General features: G+C 31.5%; 1 protein-coding gene across 1 annotated transcript; it reads right to left on the reverse strand.

Moving 5' to 3' along the window:
- Positions 1-2,005: 2,005 nt before the first annotated feature.
- Positions 2,006-8,462, reverse strand: LOC133193989 (uncharacterized). Its single transcript, XM_061329901.1, has 3 exons — positions 8,411-8,462; positions 7,964-8,067; positions 2,006-3,706 (listed from the first exon to the last, which is right to left on the reverse strand). The coding sequence occupies exons 1-3, from the start codon at positions 8,460-8,462 to the stop codon at positions 2,006-2,008; spliced, it is 1,857 nt and encodes a 618-aa protein (XP_061185885.1).
- Positions 8,463-19,825: the final 11,363 nt, after the last annotated feature.

A 19,825-nucleotide genomic window follows, 5' to 3' on the forward strand; every position in this document is an offset into this window, starting at 1 on the left:
AAGACAATGTACGATTTACTGTTGGCCATAATTAATTAGCGATAATTAATTCGTTCAATTATGTAAATCACACTTCACCAGACTACACCCGATAGACCGGACGCAATTCATAGCGCTCCGGATTTCTTTGTTCACAACTGTTTATAAACTCCAAATTAAACATGTAACATTGTAAATATTTAGTGTTTGGTAGTTTAGTAGTAGTGCTAGTTGTTTTTGCTTCTCTATTTCCTTTGTTTTTATGACTTCTTAACTTTTTTCTTTGTCCTGAGGAAGGGACAGGTTGTCCAGAAAATTTGACAATTATTATTGTTCGTGTCGTTGGTCATTTTTAGTGCTTTGTGCTTATATATATATATATATATATATATATATATATATATATATATATATATATATATATATATATACACATGTATATGTATATATATACTAAAAATGACCATACGAACAATAATAATTGTCGATTTTTCGGGACGACCTGTCCCATCCTCAGGACAAAAAAAAGTTAAGAAGTCATAAAAACAAAGAAAATAGAGAAACAACAACAACTAGCACTACTACTAAACTACGAAACACTAAATATTTACAGTGTTACATGTTTAATTTGAAGTTTATAAACAGTTCTTGTTTGTTACAATCCGGGATTGGGTCTAGTTCACAATCATCCTGGTGAAGTCATTTAGTTGTTAATACCATTAGTGCGCAATGACTTCAGCCTGTGCATCTAGAACTTTTCCTTGCCTTTTTTTTGAGCGTCTGTCCATCTTGGATTATGGTCAATAACCACTACTGTCATGTCCTCCCATTTGTGACCTTCAAGGTTGAAATGTTCCCCAATGGGTTCTTTGAGTTTTTTGATCCTAATGGTAGAACGGTGATTATTGACTCTCCTGCGGAGATCTCCCGTTTCACCAACATACTGTTTGAAGCAAACTTTGCAACTGATGAGATAAATGCAGTTGTCCGTTTGACGGGATGGTATGTGGTTACCAGAGGGAACAATAGCGGCAGGGTCCCTCTGATAACCACATACCATCCCGTCCTTAAGAACCTCAGCGGTATCCTTCAAAAGAATCTGCCAATTAATTGACATAGACCTTTATATGAGTCTTGTGGGATGTGAGTATCTTCTGTTGTCTGCTGGTAAAGCAATGTATCAAAGGTTTCTGGAGGGTACACTAGGGGACCAATAGCGGCAGGGTCCCTCTGATTAACCACATACTAACCCGTCCTTAAGAACCTCAGCAGTATCCTTCAAAAGAATCTGCCAATTCTCCACTCAAATAAATAATGTAATAATGGCAGAGGTCTTTAAGGAGCCCCCATTGGCTGCATACAGACGCCCGAGGAAATTAAAGGACATAGTAGTAAGAACCAGATTGGACAATCCATTACCTAACGGGGGCTTTAAAACTTGCTCTGACAGAAGATGTCTTCTCTGTAAGCACAGCTCTGACACAAACAGGAAGAGGTTTTCAAGCAAAACAATACAGTTCAAATGTTATGTACACCCGAAGACGGATTATTAAATCCAGAAAGCGCTTGTGTTGAATGAAATTTGGACACTGTGCATTTTCTTTTTCTTTTACGATTATTTTTACTGTATGACATCATCTTTGAAGTAGTTTTGAGTTTTATATATATATATATATATATATATATATATATATATATATATATATATATATATATATATATATATATATGATATAGAAAGCACAAAGAAATTCACTTTTATAAGGATACCCACTTCCGCCCCAGCCCGGGGTTGAACTCTCGACCTACGGAATGTGCCTGATAAACGGCACGTTTTGTCATGTTGTGTCTATAGACGTATATTTTAGAATGAAAAAATAAAATCATTTTAATTTTTTTTGGTAAAGTTCACCTTTACATATGGAGTAAGCTAAATAAAACATTACATTCGAATAAAACATAAAGATAAGAAACAGTAATCAACCAATATTATTCGTACGATGTAATCACATTGTTTGATACAGTATTAGAGAAATCCATTCAAATACTTTACAATTTTCAATTTCTCTTTTCCTTCGAGGAGCCACAAGTCTCCGCTTTCATCTACAGACATGGCTCTGGGATGATAGAGATATCCTCTGAGGAGATATTGAAGAAATTCTCCCCACTGATTTAGAATGTGAATAACTTTGTTAGGTGTGTCAGAAATCAGGATGTGTCCAATTCGGTCGGTACCAATGCCTTCCGGAGAAAAGGAAGTATCTCTCCATTTGAAGAGGCCTTTCAAAATATTATCTGCCGTTTTTGGTTGATACTTTTTGCGAAGTTTCCCATTTTTACAGAAAATATACACAGATTTCTCACTACCCATATCTGTCAAGCAGATATCTCCATTTTTGTTCTCCACAATTCTTTCAGGCTTTTCGATTTGAGACTGTAGGCTTTCATCCTGAGGAAGGTATTTTTCTAAGTTCTGGTTGTATCTGACGATTTTCCCACTTTCTTCGTTCTGAAGACATACCAAAATATGTCCTGAACTTGTTATTGTTAATCCCTTTGGTTCCCACTCTTCGGTAGACACTTCAAAGGTAGTTAGCATTTCTTTTTTCCTTTCGGTCTCTTCTGAACCATGTGACTCCATCACCTCAAACTTCATTTTTACTATTCTTCTTTCATCCGAATCTGTATAGTACAGATCATTATTCTTTCCTATCGATAAGAAATGTATTCTCTCCAATTTTTGAGACATCTGAACATAACCCTTCCTATTGATTAAAGACACACGTCCTCCTAAATCTGAAACGAAAGCTTCTCCTTTCGATAAAGCTTGAATATCGTTTAGAGATATGTGATTTGGTATTTTGATAGAGGGATTAGAAAATTTCGGTCGATTTGTTATCCCTGTTTGTATTTCGTATCCAGGGTATCTCCTTTCGCTCAGAACTTTAAGTTCAGCCAGACAAACGCAAGTCTTGCTGTTTATTGCGTTATATGGTATCGGTAAGTTTCTTTTGTCAGCATAATTATATGATATTTGAATATGATAGTCAATGACTTCCTGAAGAGTTCCAACTTTGAAAGTCGGTGGAATCACATAGGAAATCTCTGGAAATTTTTTGAATGCCTCTACATTTGGTACTTCCTTTTCAACAAGTTCCAAGGGTGTTGCTAAAGTTTTCTCGTTATCTTCAACAATTTTTTTAATTTCACTTAAAATGTTCTCGAGTTTCTTTATCTCGTTGCACACACGATTTTTATGAATCTCCTCGAACTTGTCGACACTGCTGAGAAATTTATTGATGATGCCATCAACCTCTTTATGCCACTCCTCGGCCGTTGCTTTGATTGCTTTTCTTGTCTGAGAATAAGTTTCATTCAAATTTTTGTACTCTGTCTCCATTCTTGAAATTTCCTCTTCATATTTCCATTGAATTTGGAACTTAAGGACATCTGTTTCTAATGTAAATTGTTTTTCTTTTTCATCGATTATCTCCCAAAGGTCAACAAGATTGTGTGCCCTATGGTTTAAATATGCACATCTTTCACAGATACTTTTTTGACATGTTCGACAAAAGAGATCATTTTCTTTGTCGTTATGCAGGTTGCATTTGATATAGTCTATCTCTTTGCGACTTTCTTCATGTTTCCATAATTGTTCTTTCTTTCCTATATCTTCACTGTCTGCTTTTGCAACTTGGGCCTTCTGGAAGCTGCTGGAGTCAGACTGCTAGTTGACAAGAAATAATCATGAATGAAATATAACATTTGAGCAATACCTATTCACCAAATACATTGACAACATTTACAAGGATTTTATATTTTGATTTGTTTTTTTTTTTACTTTTAGCCCTTTTTTTTGAATGCTAACTGATACTTACTATGAGGTAAGATGAATATTTCTGTATTTTCTGTATTTTGTAAAGCAAACACTGAGAGCCAGAAGCATTTATTTTTTGAATGTAAACACGTCAAACCAGTTTTAGAATTGGTACAAAGAATAATTTTACTAATACCTGTAAAGGATTCAATCAATTTTGATGCATGTACTGTTCTACTGGGATTTGCCAGTGAACCGAAAAACGTTCGAATATGTGTTAACACTTTGATTTATATATATAAGTGGTCAATATGGAAAACAAGAAACAGTATCAAGTATGAAAATAAAAAAAATAACTACCTCATTGCTCCAAAAAGCATTCACGAAAGAAATGAAATTAATTTTTCAATTGTTAAAAAATGATAAACGCAATTTTAAGGGAGATATGAATTTAACGTTAACTGTATTAACAGAATTCGAGAAACTGTTACCTGTTTTCCACAATCCAGATTTAAGTCAAGCTCCATGTATGTTTTCCCATTTATTCAATATATTGCAATACATTCATGAATCGCACCGGATTGCAAATACGAACAAGAAATTTAGAACCAAAATTGATTCCGGATAAATATTCTCTGTTTTTTGGGTTTTTTTTTTATATGTTATACAATTTAATTAATATACATATTGAATGTATGATATGAATACATTATGTGAGACATTGTATTAAGATTTAGATATTTAGCATCCTGCGTGGTGCTGTAGGGATTATTATTATATATTGTTATAGAGGGAGCTTAGTCAGGGCCCCATCCCTGGTAGCTGCCCTATATATCATCTTTAATGTTATAGGTCTGGGAAATAAATGTGAAAAAAAAAAAACAAAAACAAAAACAAAAACAAAATCAATATCACAAAAATATGTACAACATATCAGTCAATATCGTCTATCTTCTCACCAACTAGAGATAGAACGAGGGAGATTTTTTAATATTCCTAGAATAGAAAGATTGTGCAAATTTTGTTCAATGTCACAAGTTGAAGACGAGTATCATTTTATTCTGGTTTGTCCGTTTTTTTTCCGATGTTAGAAAAGAGTATATTAAGAAATTTTATCACCAAAAACCATCTACCTTTAAACTTGTTCAATTGTTGTCGACAAAAAATGTAACAGAGTTATGTAAACTAGGAAAATATCTTTATAAATGTACAAGATTGAGAGCAGAAGTTAACTCACATTGATATAACGAGATTATCCTCACTATTACTACATGTATTACCAACTTTTATTATGGTGCTTTTGTCTGCTTTATGGACTAATATATATTATGGTGCTTTTGTTTGCTTTGTGAACCAAGAATGAATAGTATGTAAGATCCTTTACTATGATCCTGCTTTACTTAATGTACAAATGAGAATGAGATGTTATATATATATATAATGTACAAATTGATTCATGTATATACTTTAAACCTATGAACTGTACGGTTCTTGGTAATAAACAATACAAAACAAAAAAAAAACAAAAACAAAAACAAAAAAAAAAAAAAAAAAAGATGAATATTTCTTAAACGCTATTTCATGATCAGATAAAAAGACAACGTTTCCAAACGATGCTCTTGTAATGGCTAATTTAAAAAAAAATATCTTAGAATTTATTGCAAGTACTCTTTCATTTACATTTCAGTAATACTTTGAACTTAATTTAATTTAACTTACAAATTTTGAATTTGGTGGACTGGGGCTTTGCAATGATTACTAGCATATTTATTACATATTTATGACCTCATGACCATGAACACTGAAATTCCATGATATACATGTACATACTATTATTTAAATGCTATCAATTAGTTGCAAGAAAAAGTTACCCTGATCGATACTGACTGTGTCTTTCAATTAAATTTGTTGGTTGACAATTGCATTAAAGACACAGCCATGCAGAAGTGAAACGACGCAAATCTTTTTAATCAGTTTTGTTAACATAATTGGACCGTTCATGATATACTCTTTTATAAAGTACACAAAAGAACACTGCATTGATTTTTTATACGCTCACAAATACCGTGATTTTACATGACTTGTTAAGTAGATTAGAACAATAAATTTAACCACTGCTCTTTATCGATGGAAAAGTATATTGTATCAATTTGCAGGACCATTTATACAATCCATGTGCATAAATGAATAGAAAGTCATTTCAAGGCAAACAATTTTTATGTTTGGTCGCTAAAAGATAATTTGTTCGATTTCATTCTCAACTTTTAAATGAAAATTTTCATTCAATTGATAGCTAAATTTAGGGTCATCTTCATATTCAGATAGGCCGCCCACGTGTAGTTGTGGTAGAGCGTCTGCTCTAGAATCGCAGAGTAAGGAGTCGATCCTTACTTAGCGGGTTCGAATCCCACTGTGGGACGTGGAGACCGGTCCTTCTGATGAGACCGTATAAACCGAAGTCCCATGTCGCAGTAGATGCTGGCACGAAAAAGATCCCTCACTGCTCCCTCACTGCTCAATGGCCTAGAGTGCCGAGTATAGGTAAAAATTTGCAGCTCTCCATCGGCAAGTAGTGGCGTCGCCATATTAGTGAAAAATTCTCGAGAGGGACGTTAAACAACAAAGAAACAAAATAATATTCAGATTAAGAAGAAATTAAAGAGAAAAAAGATAAAGAGAACATTCATTATTATACCTCATTATAATTACTCTATACAATGCGTTATCTGATTGGTTCTAGATTATCACGTGACAGGGCCATAAAACTTCGTATTTCCCTGTCGTCGTTATGCTTTTCATCATATTCAACCTCTTCGGAGACCTAGTGCATTTTCCCGCAATAGTTATCGTTCGTTGAACGAAAACTCCCGAGATTAGTTGACGTCACAATAGCCTGGTTCAAGTCACAAACACTACGTTAAAATTGAAAGTGAATTTAAGAGCAGTGCCGAATTTGAAGTTTATGTTTATTTTTAAGAGTTTTTGCTTGTTTCGGCATAATGAACAATTTATTGCATGATCATGAGGGAAACATGAAGATTTATTCAGCCAAGAAAAAAAAAACATATTCCCCCCGGGCGAAGCCCTCGGGGAATATGATTTTTCCTGGCTGAATAAATCTTCATATTTCCCTCATGATCATGCAATAAATGTATAATGTAAGACAAGCAATAATTTTGAATTTGATTTAGCTCACTTTAATTATAGTCTCTGTCTTGCTTAACAGGTCTGGACGTAAGACCGACACAAAAAAGTAAATTGTTACAATTATAGATATGGAGGATATTGAATGTTTTGTTGATGAATATGGAATTTATTTCACGAGCGGGACAGGATTTTTCGATATTTTCACGAGTGAGATAAATTCCATATTTATCTACAAAACATTGAATTTTCTGTTTATTACAGTGTATATTTTCTTTGATTTTCTTTTTGACTCTGTCCTTTCGTAACAGGGTGTCAAAGGCTGTGACGTCATAGCAAAGCGATTGCGAGATTGTAAAACGTTGTAAACATGGATTTTTAACAACATATTTGGAGAAACTTTGGCAGATTCAGTCTGTCAGGATGGTTCATTTAGTCTTATAACAGGCCAGGGAGTTAAAAAAAAAAAAAAAAAAAAAAAAAAAAAAACTATTCGTGATGGGAAGGATCGAGAGTTATGCCGCATTTCTTATATTCTCACACTTTGAGAATAGCATTTTGATATTTTTTTACTTTCACACTGTCTCAGAATATCACTTTTATTCAATAAATAAATTACAGTATCTATCTCACTGTTGAAAATGTGATAAATATAGGATCTCCCATGATTTGTAGTTGGATATGATTTTTATCCAACGAGTTGTGTGTTTTTTATCCCCGAGCCTTGGCGAGGGGATAAAAACACACAACGAGTTGGATAAAAGTCATATCCAACTACAAATCATGGGAGATTCTTTTTATCCCATGTTTAATACTTCACAACCAATGTTTTACACTGTTTTATATAGGACTCCACTTTATTTTACTTCATCACGCTAACGCAAAAACCATTGTGACGTCACAACTGTGGATTATGAAAAATTTATCCAATGAGTCATATCCACGGGATAAAGGGGTAAACATGGGATAAATTACGATACTCAAAATGAAAATTACTGAGATTATTTGAGTGTTCGTGTTTACCTTTGAAATAGTCGACGCAGACTGTGCGACTGTTGATTCCGATGATTCTATTGCATCAGAAACTCTCACTTGTGACTGTGCCTTTTCTTCGCAGGTCATTTCCTCTGAAAATTATTTTTTCTATCAATATAACAAAGGTATACTTATACGGAATTACAATTTCTGTTCTTTTTAACATTCTAAACGTCATTGCAGAAAAATACCAGTACTTATGTATTAGAAGTATTGAAAAGCAACTGAAAAAGCGTATAATGTTTTCAGACGATGTTTAAAAATTGTTTTCAAATGAGCAACAAAACTAAAGGGAATTAATACATGATACATTTATAAAAATTAAAATGACGAGATTCGATGTATGGTTAAAATTGGACCAGAGACGTAAGGTAATGTTTTTTTTAATAAAGGGCCAAATTCGGATTTAAAACTCAAAATTACAGAAGCTCTTACCTTTCAGTGTCGAATCCAACGTTGTATTAATTTCTTCTATACTAGACTCCATCATAGATAGTTTCTGCTCAATTGTTCTTTCCTTTCATATTCAGCCTTAATTTTTTTAATAACAACATAATAAGATAATATATATCAAAAGTAAGTATAACTTTTTCCAAAGCTCAACAAATACTTTCAATAATAATATTATTTTAATTGGTGGGGATGCTTTGACACACATTCAATTACAAATTAATAAAAAATATTGAGATTAAACTTTATTTCCAACTTTTTAATTCTAATTTAAAATCATCTCAAAATCTCAACACAGGTAAATTTGACTTCTTGGGTATTCTACTGTGTATTAAATCACTTCCTATTTATAGAGATTGGGAGACAAACGACCACAGGTAGACTGCTGGCCCTCAAGGCATCCACACCTGTACAAAATAAGCCCCTCCCTTACCTGGAATTTACCACCCGGTAAAAAATCTCTGCCTTTAATATAAGGAGGTTAAGGCGGGGGGAGGGGGGGGGGGTCAACAAATTAACCATCAGATATAACTTAATTTTTTAGATATGATATCTTAAGCTGTCAACTATCATTTGGCAAACAAAAATTCCATACATTTTAGTTTTAAAATTTGATCATTTTTGTTTATCTTTATATGGAGCTCTTCTTCTAAAGGAGATCAAAATAGTCTAAAAATGGCCACAACCACCCAGCCCTCTTAAATATAAAAAGGGGTCATTCTTTTCCAAAATATCTCTAAAAATCTCTGTTAATTCATCGTCTATAACTATTCGAAGTTTGGCAAGCCTGCGATGGTCAATCTATGTATAGAGTAGATTATAATTATTTATATTCATGAGAAAAATATTTTGCTGTTTAAAATAAATCTTGTATGAGTTAGTGGTACGTAAGTAAACGGGTTTGAATTACATGATGCATTAATTGATGAAATATGAAAAAATCTTATAGCAAATTAAAATTTAAAGAAGAGGAATTAACTTTGAAAAAATTTACTAATATAGATAGTAAAATATCGAAATTTGTCCACCTTTTAATCTTACAAGACTTACCTTAAACGTTTTTTTTTCACTTAAAGGTAATGGTTACATTTATGACTGTATTCCTTAAATAATACCCAAAGGGTTTACTATATTTATATAAATGTAAATCACACTGGGTTGCTCGATCAAAGGTTGTGGGGTATCTTAAACAGGTACTATCCAAATGTTAGTAGGTCAATAATCAAACCGCATGTATGTCCTTGTTTACTTTAAATGAAATATGGAGATAACAAGCAGTAATCAAACTCAGAGGTACATTGTAAAAATACAAAACGGGAGCAGAGACAACTATGGACCTCTTAAATCATCAGAGGTAGAATTATGTGCATAGAAGGAGGAATTAAGAATCCCCTGTAGACGGTCTCATCCGCCGTTACTCCTTGGCATGACCAGACAAACGAAAAAATCCGTAGATATTTCAGTGTAAATAATGACCTAATAAGAAGTATGAAAAACGTTAGTCAGCATTCAACTAAATGATAGGTATATCTGCTGATATGGTTATTCAATCAACGATAGAATTTGCGAAATGTTGACTTCAAACGAAACTTTTGATATCCTTGTTTCTTCAACTTGTTTGTCAACAGCTTTGCTTCGTTTTAAAAATTGTTCGTACATATAACGTGCTCTTGCGTATGGAATCAACTGGGAAACATGAACTCCATCTCCAGATGATAAGTATAAATTGATACGTTAATAAAGGAAGTTAATAGATAGAAATGAAGTCATCACGTTCATTATAAAGTTATGCTAGGTTCAGCATTTCCAATGAATAACAAAGTCAATCATTTTATCAAATGTGTGGACAATTGAATGTATATTTACTAAACTAACGACCAATATCTTAATGATATGCCTTATATATCCTTAATGCTCTAAATATCTGTTAATGATTCATATAGTGGGTATATTTAACATTCCGCTAAAACCGCCCTGTGTAACAACATAATTTCATCAAAATAATGGATTCAATTTCGATTTCCCATAAAATAAATAAATAAATAAATAAATAAATAAATAAATATATATATATATATATATATATATATATATATATATATATATATATATATATATATATATATATATATATATATATATATATATATATATATATATATATATATATATATATATATATATATATATATATATATATATATATATATATATATATATATATATATATATATATATATATATATATATATATATATATATATGTATATATATGTATATGTATATGTATATGTATATATATATATATGTATATATATATGTATATGTATATATATGTATATATATATATATATATATGTATATATATATATATATATGTATATATATATGTATATGTATATATATATATATATATATATATATATATATATATATATATATATATATATATATATATATATATATATATATATATATATATATATATATATATATATATATATATATATATATATATATATATATATATTATGGATGTCAATGTTGTCAATAATTTATATTAGAATATTCAATGAAAGTATTCGAATATATTCGAATATTCGATAAAATAAATAAAATCTTTTTATTTTAAATATGCATCATCCTAGCTACTCTCATGAAAGGTTTAACGTAGGATATTGGAAGTAAAATTGTATGAAGACTTTTGTAGTTGTACAATAAGAAATTTGATATTTGTCAATGTTTGAAATAAATAATTGATTTAAATGTAGAAAAGTATAATTTTAACAAATGAAACGTGTATATATAGTAGCTCCAACTGAGTAAGCAGTCGTCTTACCAAAGGCAAGATAGTCGTAACGGAATACTGTTCAGATTTCAATACGTGTAATAAATGACAATTATCTGTCTAATAAGAGATATTATTATAATCTTTGTTTGTAAAATATAAACAAATTTTTCCAAAGACAATTTTCCTAGGTAATTAACTTATTTCCCGATAATGAATATAAAATTCAGGATTATGTACAACCCAAGATATAATCATTTATTCTGAAATTGAGCCCTTTACAATATTAATTACAGTCTAATTCTACTGGATACTAGTATTCATTTGAATGATCAGTTAAATTTGCTTTGATAAGCATACGCTTCACGTCTTTTAGACATTCTAAGAAGGATTTCATTTTGTTGTCCTCGATTCTAGATTCGATCGTATTTAACTAATAAAACTATGAAAGTACGTTTTGTTTTATACATAAAACATTATACATGTAATTTAGTAAATTTATAAGATAAGAAAGTAGTGAAAGAAATCAGGCGATCGAAATTGATCGCTAGTAAATTAAACAGGGATAATTCCAGCACTGTTCTAACCAAAACTTATTAATCACAGTACTTCTTTTTATGAAATCTGAAAAAAACACCGAATATTCGAATCTTAAATTCATATTCGAATATCAACTCATCGAATGAATATTCGAATGTTCGAATATTCGTTGCCATCCCTAATATATATATACATGTATATATATATATATATATATATATATATATATATATATATATATATATATATATATATATATATATATATATATATATATATATATATATATATAATTACAGAAGAAAACAAGATGTGTTTGTGAAACACTGATGCCCCCGTATGGCAACTTATAGGTTAAACTTTCTCAAATGCAAATCAAAAATATGAAAGCCCTAGTTGCAACCACTGAACAGATATGGAAAAGGTTAAATTTTTTCAAAAGTAGGTCAAACTCTCCAAGGTCAAGGTCAATGAATTACAATTGTTGGTATCCAAAGGAAGGTCTTGTCAGAAGGAAAAAACATTCAATTATGAAAGCCCTAGCACTACATACGTAGCACCAACCGTTCAAAAGTTATGACCAATGTTAAAGTTTTTCAAAACTGGGTCAAACTCCAAGGTCAAGGTCAAAGGGTCAAAGTTGTTGGTATTCAAAGGAAGGTCTTGACACAAGGATTACAAAGTGAAGTATGAAAGCCTTAGCACCAATTGTTCAAAAGTTATGGCCAAAGTTAAAAGTTTCCAGTAGTAGGTCAAACCCCAAGGTCAAGGGGTCAAAGTTGTTGGTATCCAAAGGAAGGTCTTGTCACAAGGATTACATATGTTTAGAAAAAAAGCCCTAGCACCAACTGTTCAAAAGTTATGGCGATTGTTAAAGTTTTTCAAAACTGGCTCAAACTCCATGTTCAAGGTCAAAGGGTCAAAGTTGTTGGTATCCTAAGGAATATCTTATCACAATGATTACACATGTGAAGTATGAAAGTCCTAGCACCAATTGTTCAAAAGTTATGGCCAAGGTTAAAGTTGGGTAAAATTTGCAAAACTGGGTCAAACTCCAAGGTCAAGGTCAAAAGGTCAAATTTGGTGCTACCCAAAGAAAAGTCTTGTCACAAGGAACGCACATGTTAAATATGAAAGCCATAGCTCCAACCAATCAAAAGTCATGAGCAATGTTAAAATTTTTGCGGACAAACAGACAGACAGACGGACAGACAGGGCAAAAGCTATATACCCCGAATCTTCGATACGGGGGTATAAAAACAATTTTAAAAATTTGTATACCTTTATCAATATTTAGTAAAGTTATTTCAGTTCCAACATTGTTCTATAAATGTATGGGAGATGTTTTTTTTTTTTTTTTTGATTGTGGATTATGGTCGTGTTATCCTAAAAGGTAAACGTGCATATTCACTGGTGGAGCTGTGTTAAACATATGTACAGTCCCTGAAACGTTCTACTTTCCCACTTGAATGGTGAGCGAACGGTGAGCAAACGCAGAGCGAACGGTGAGAGAACGATGTGTGAACGCTGAAGGCAACTTGGTGAACGGTAGGTGAACGCTGAACAGTGAGCGAACGCAGAACGCGAACGGAGCTCGAACGCGAGCGCAAAGTGAACGGTGAACGCAAGATGAACGATTTATTCGGAATGCCTCTGATCTTTTCCATGCATTGTATTTATTCTATATTGTATTCTAATGTCAGGCGGAAAATAAATAAATAATAAATATTCAAAAATTGTCCTAAGAAAGATGAAACATGCACATTTAGTAAAACTATTCATTAAGTTTCTTACAATATTTTCTGCACGTATGTATGATGTTTAAATTCAGTTGTTTAATCACACGATTTTTATCGCTATAAAACATTGTCGTTGTTACCGAACGCTGTAGTTTAATTATTCTACTTGTAAAATAGATATGTTTATTCTTATTTGATATATAAAACCATTACAAATATTGATTTTCGAAGAGTACATTACTGACTTTTAGAATGAATTACAACGGTTGTAACAATCATACATGTATTTCCGTGTCAAGGCAATTCCGTGTAAAATAATGCGAAAGAAAATTAAAAAATACTTTGCTAGTCTGTGGACGTATTGCATGTACTTACTCGTATTTAAAAAATTTTATGCAATAATATTTTTGTGTCTTTTCATTTTTTAATGATGATTTATTCAGCAGACTTTTACATGTATCTGTAGACAATTCCCCGTGATTATACTCGGACAAGGTGATACAAAGAAGCATTCATATTATTTGATATAGATTAAAATTTCAGAACCTGGTATTTAATAAGTAATACGTGTCATAGTTTTGATTAAACGGACAAATGAGAAAGAGAGATAGAGACATAGGGAGAGATTCCGTTTTAGCCCCCCTTTCCACAAATGTATGTACATGTACATATGTACCTGTATAAACAAAAATTCTTAATTTTTATGTAAATATATCAGGCAGTGAAAGTAACCTTTTTTTATTTATCAACAAATTCACTTTGTTTGACAGTCATAATCGGTCTTTATTTCCCAACTTCAAGTTCACAGGAAGTCCACGTGTTTGTCCTGTCAATCAAAGTCATTCGACACTGTGCATGTGTGAAAGTCTCGTCACACCAAAGGCGAAGTGCTACACAGTAGTATTTCCAAGAAGTTTTAACATGTTTTATTATTTCTAGATCTGATTCCAATTTTTCCAATGAATAAATAAATAAAATACATTGGGCATAAACACTTCGAAACATACTCCCTGGCCAATTTAAAATACCACCGTCGGCGCGTGTATATTTTGAACTACTATTGGGTAAAGACTTTTTAAGATGCATGTTTGTTCTGAGACTGAAATTTTTGTGTTACAAAACACGTTATCTTCTATTTAAATATTAATTCAAAATATACTAGAAATACTGACTAAGTAACCGATCTACATGGAAAAAGGGGGGGGGGGGGAGGTCTTAATCATATTGAATGGCAACCATATAAAGTTATTGTGAAGGAATGATTTTTTTTCTGTCTAACAATAGGATTTATATATGAATTGTAGTATATTACATTTTTAAATATTTTTTAACCACACTATCAATTTACTTCTCTCCAAAGATATTTAATTAACTGGATATCCGCAGTACTATTTATAATTCTCAGAACTAGTTCTAATAATGTATTTCTATAATAATTGAAAAAAAGAAAAGAAAACGTGTTAGTAATAAATACTTTCGTAATTTTGCTGCAGTTGGTAAATTAATTTACATGGATTATTATCTCTCAATTAACGACTTGTCGTCTTTAACATAACAACAAAATGTTGCAGTGCTAGAAGTACCCGTATATTGCCCGTATTTAAATTTGATTTTTCAGCATCGTTCTACATACATGTAGATACATACTTATTACAACATTTATTTTCCAGAGTAATTTAATTAATAACCGAACATCTAATTTTGAATAATAATAAAACATATTGTAGATAATTTATTACCATTAAATAATGATCCTTTAAACACGATATGTTAATTATTAAATTTCAAATCCCGTAAATCCTTACTTACAAAAAGATAAGTCCTTTCACTTTGGAGTTCCGAATGACAGTACTGAACGATAAGTGAACGCTGAACGCAAGGTGAACGCAAAATGAACGAACGGAGAGCGAACGCTGAACGCTTTGTGACGCAGAACGCTAAACTGTGAACGGAGAGCGAACGGTGAACGCACGGTGAACGAACGGTGAAAGAACGGTGAGCGAACGGAAAAATGGGAAAGTAGAACGTTTCAGGGACTGTATGCCATACCATTTTGTTTTCAGATTAGAAAAAGCAACGATTGTGAAGAAAGTTACAGCATTAAAGTTAATGACTGTTTAGATTTTTTCATCTACAAATTGAAACCAGTTGAAATCTATGATTCTTCTTGTTTGGTATATATCTTCTGCCTAGAAAAAATCGTCAGAAATTAATTTTTGCAAGAAATTAGGGGATTTCGGGATTCAATTGCACATCAATGGGTACAAATATATTTGGCAATATATCTTCATTAATTGAATTAAAACCACTGCTTATGCGAGATGTTGAAACGATACCTCCAAACAGAAGGCAAAAATTAAAATTGAATAGTTACCCATAACCATAAAAATGAAAGAACAGAATAACAAAATAGAATAAGTAAAATAAAACCCATTAAATTGCATATATGATCAAATGTAAACTGAAAAGGAAGTTACTGTCAGAAATGAAAGTTGCACTACTTCCATTCTGTGGTGAGATCATTTTAAAACATTATCTTTTTTGCCACATTTGTTTAGCAAGTTCCCTGACAAAAAATACTATTGTAAACTATAGTTAACAGTTTTTTACTATAGTTAATTATAGTGATAACTTTGGCACTATGAAAACTATAGTTAACTATAGTGATAACTTTGACACTACGAAAACTGTAGTTTACTATAGCTGAATTAATATGGTTATCAATCTAATATACTTCATATGGTTGTTTATAAGATGATAACTTCATACATCTTCTTTGATGTATGAATTCTAATAATATAAAAATACCAAGAATAATGATTGATTAACAAATTTCATTTTAGAAATGTTGAGCAGGTAGCAGTCATTGAAAACACGAGGTTTCAAAAAGAATAACTGAAAATTTTTAAAATAAACTGTACTGCATGCAACGTGCATGAAATGATTTGAAATACAAGACATCAACATATAACTTTGGTAAAATAAGAAAATCTGTTAAACTGGATATAATCTATTGTGTGTAATTAATGCAAAATTTGTTAAGACTGTCATAGAACATTATTCACAGTTGTGATAAATTTCTAACTTTGATTTACCTTAGTGATCACTTTGACACTTTAGTAACTACAGCGATAACTTTGAAAATTTTGATTTTCTATAGTGATATCTATGATCCTATAGTGTTTTAAAAAAGTCATATATGGCGTACTTTTTTCGGTTCAGACTAACTAAAATTAAAAAGATCTCTCTATTCTTTTTTTTTTTTTTATTTTATTTATATAAAGATAAGACTTTCCTGTAATTTACACAATTTAAATCAATCACGTTTCAAAGATTTTAGACATTTAAAACAATAACCGATTTATTTAAAGACTCCGCATTTAATTAACAGACACACTTTAAAATCAATTTAACTATGGAAACATGAGGTTAAGTTCAAAATCGGTGAAAAATTTAATATGAACGTAAATGACATATATCATGTTTATCTACACCCAAACTCGAATTTTTATTTTTTAGCTCGGATACGCTATATATAGCTTTAACTTTGAAGACTTTGATTATTATAGTGATCATTGACACAAAAGTAATAACTTTGAAAACTTTAAATTTATTATAGTTAAACTATAGTTAACAATAGAAAGCTATAGTTAACTATATTTTCCTAAAGTGTTTCTTGTTAGGGTTTTTCTTTTTACATCCAATAATAAAGAGCTTGATAACTGTTTCTTAACTTCATACTTGATACATAACACGGTAATAAATCTGGGTCTTGTCACTGCTTGAATACAAATAGATGGGGGAAAAAGAGCTTTCAAAAGACTAAAATTTCAGCTGTGAATAATCAGCATGTAAAATTTAGTTTTCCCCCTTAATTAATGCAACACCTTTGCAATATTGGTCATTGCTCGGCTTGCAAAAACTTCGTTTTAATTCTGGTTCAGAAGTTTAAACCTGATAACAAATTTATAAAATGTGTGTTACATGCATAGGTTATCGGCAGAGATCTAGTTTTATATCACATATTAGTTTTATATCACATATTAATCGGGATGTGTATACCCATTTTCTGCTGGTGTATACACGGTTAGTTAAACAGGAGTAACAGTAGTTTTATCATGGCAGATCGCTCGCTCCGTGATCGGAAGGTCGTGTGTTCGAATTAGGACCAGGAATGACCTAAGTCGATAAAAAATAGGTAGCAACTGTTCTTCCGCCAAGCGCTCGGCACTTTGAAGTGAAAGTTGAAGGTCCTTCGGATGAGACTTTAAAAACCGATGCCCCGTATCACAGTTGGCGTTGGCACTATAAAGAACCCTCACTGTTCAATGGCCCTGAGTGCCGAGTAAAAGTCTAAATTTGAAGTCCTCCACTGGTATATGGTGAGGTCTGCATATGAGTGAAAAATTCTCGAACGGAAAGTAAAAAAACATACAATCAATCAATCAATCAATATGTATGGCAGTCACGAGTTCTTGTTTGTGTGGAATTTGAACAAAACATTCTCAGAAAAAAGTATCTCTCGATTATCCATAAGAAATAGATCACCTGTATATCCAAAACATGATAAATAATGTTCAGCTTTATTTTCATCAACCATAAAAATATGATCAAAACAGCAATTATAGCTGCTTGAGAGTAAACCTGCTTTAAACAATTTAGCAGATCATTAATCCGAAAAATCTAAGTCATTCGCAACCTCTGGAATCCTAGCATACGCAATCAATATCAGAATTAAAATTCTTTAAGTGAAATATACATTTAGGTGTTCATACATGTGTATAAAGGATTTCTGTTATTCGACTAAAACAATAAGCCATGAAATACTTTTTAAAAAATATAGTGTTCAAAAAAAAAAAAAAAAAAAAAAAAAAAAAAAAAAAAAAAAAAAAAAAAACATAGAAAAAAGGAATAAAACCCTGAATGCTATAAAATAGTTTTGAATTTCTTTTAGATAGCTTTGATTCATTCAAGTAAAATGCATTTTTAAAGCTATTGTGAACTTTCCACATCCTTCAGTTACAAAGGGCTATCAAAAGATGGGGTTCTCAATATTTTGATTATGTTTCCCCCCTAAAAATTGACTCCATTTAAAAATGCTGCATCTGAATGTTGCATATCGCAAAAAGGAAATTGGGCGACTGGAAGTACGTGTACCATTCGTCTACAATTGCAAGAGTTTTCAATGTCGCACAAATAACCAGATCTATCCTATCCTATAAACAGATATCAACAGCATGGTACAATACATTATTGCTTAAAATACGGCAGACCACGCGTGATATCAGCAAAAAGTATCGCGTCAGTGGTTAGCGTAATTTCATCGACGTTTCACAGTGACGTCATCTACAGTATGAACTAACCCAGTACTGGTAGGAATATCTAACAAGGCCGTTTGCAATTGACTATGCGATGCAGGAATTAGAGCTTGAGGACTTAACAATGCCATCTCAGACCAACAGAGTTTGACCAAGCAACGCCGCTAAATAGTTTGATTCAGCTACTAGTCCAAAATGTATATTGCAAAGCCAATTCAGTTCTGTTTACTACTCCATTATAAGGGAACTTCAAGTTTCTCTCTCTGTAAGTACTCCTGCGCATGCCCGAATACCGTCAACTGTAGGGAAGTAACTGTCTACTTGACAAGTGGTCTTTATGTGAGGTGTTCGATTCCAATTGAAAAGTATTCCTTTTAAGCCGGACATATTTTAAACTATTTTATATTTAATATCAGGAATTTCATGCTAGCATATTCTACACACACTTATATAATCAATACATATAATAGCTGTTCATTGGCTAGATAAGAGTTTTTTCCTCAGTGACTTATCTGCAACTCAGAGCAAACTCGTCATGATTCAATTATATATAAATGCTTATCATCCTAGTCCAATGTGACAATTGACGTTTTATTTTGAGTAGAACCAAATAATTCATATGCTTTAATAAAAATGGTCGCTTCATTTTCATCGATATCTTATGAATAAAAAAACCAGTCGTAAAGAACATCATTAAGAAATGTATAAAAAAAATTCTAGTGTAACAACAGAGCACTTATATCAATAAATTTTAATTGTCATGCAGTAAAAAAAAAGACAATTTTAAGGTAAGTGTAAATATTGATCATGTGAACGTTTACCATCGAAAAATTATTTATTTCTCTAGCCAGCAATGGTGCTCCAAAATGTTCATTTACGGATAAAGACAATGGAAGAAAATCGAGCTATGACTGATATTTCTTCCATTGCATGATGTAGATTGTTTCATTAATTTGTTGAAATCGATTTTTCTTTAAAAATGTATTTACTGACGCCCCGAGAAAAGCAATTAAAA

The sequence above is a fragment of the Saccostrea echinata genome, unplaced genomic scaffold (assembly GCF_033153115.1).
Source record: "Saccostrea echinata isolate AGI-Se365-2 ecotype Australia unplaced genomic scaffold, CSIRO_AGI_Sech_v1 ptg000028l, whole genome shotgun sequence".
In the NCBI taxonomy this organism is placed as follows: Eukaryota; Metazoa; Mollusca; class Bivalvia; order Ostreida; family Ostreidae; genus Saccostrea; species Saccostrea echinata.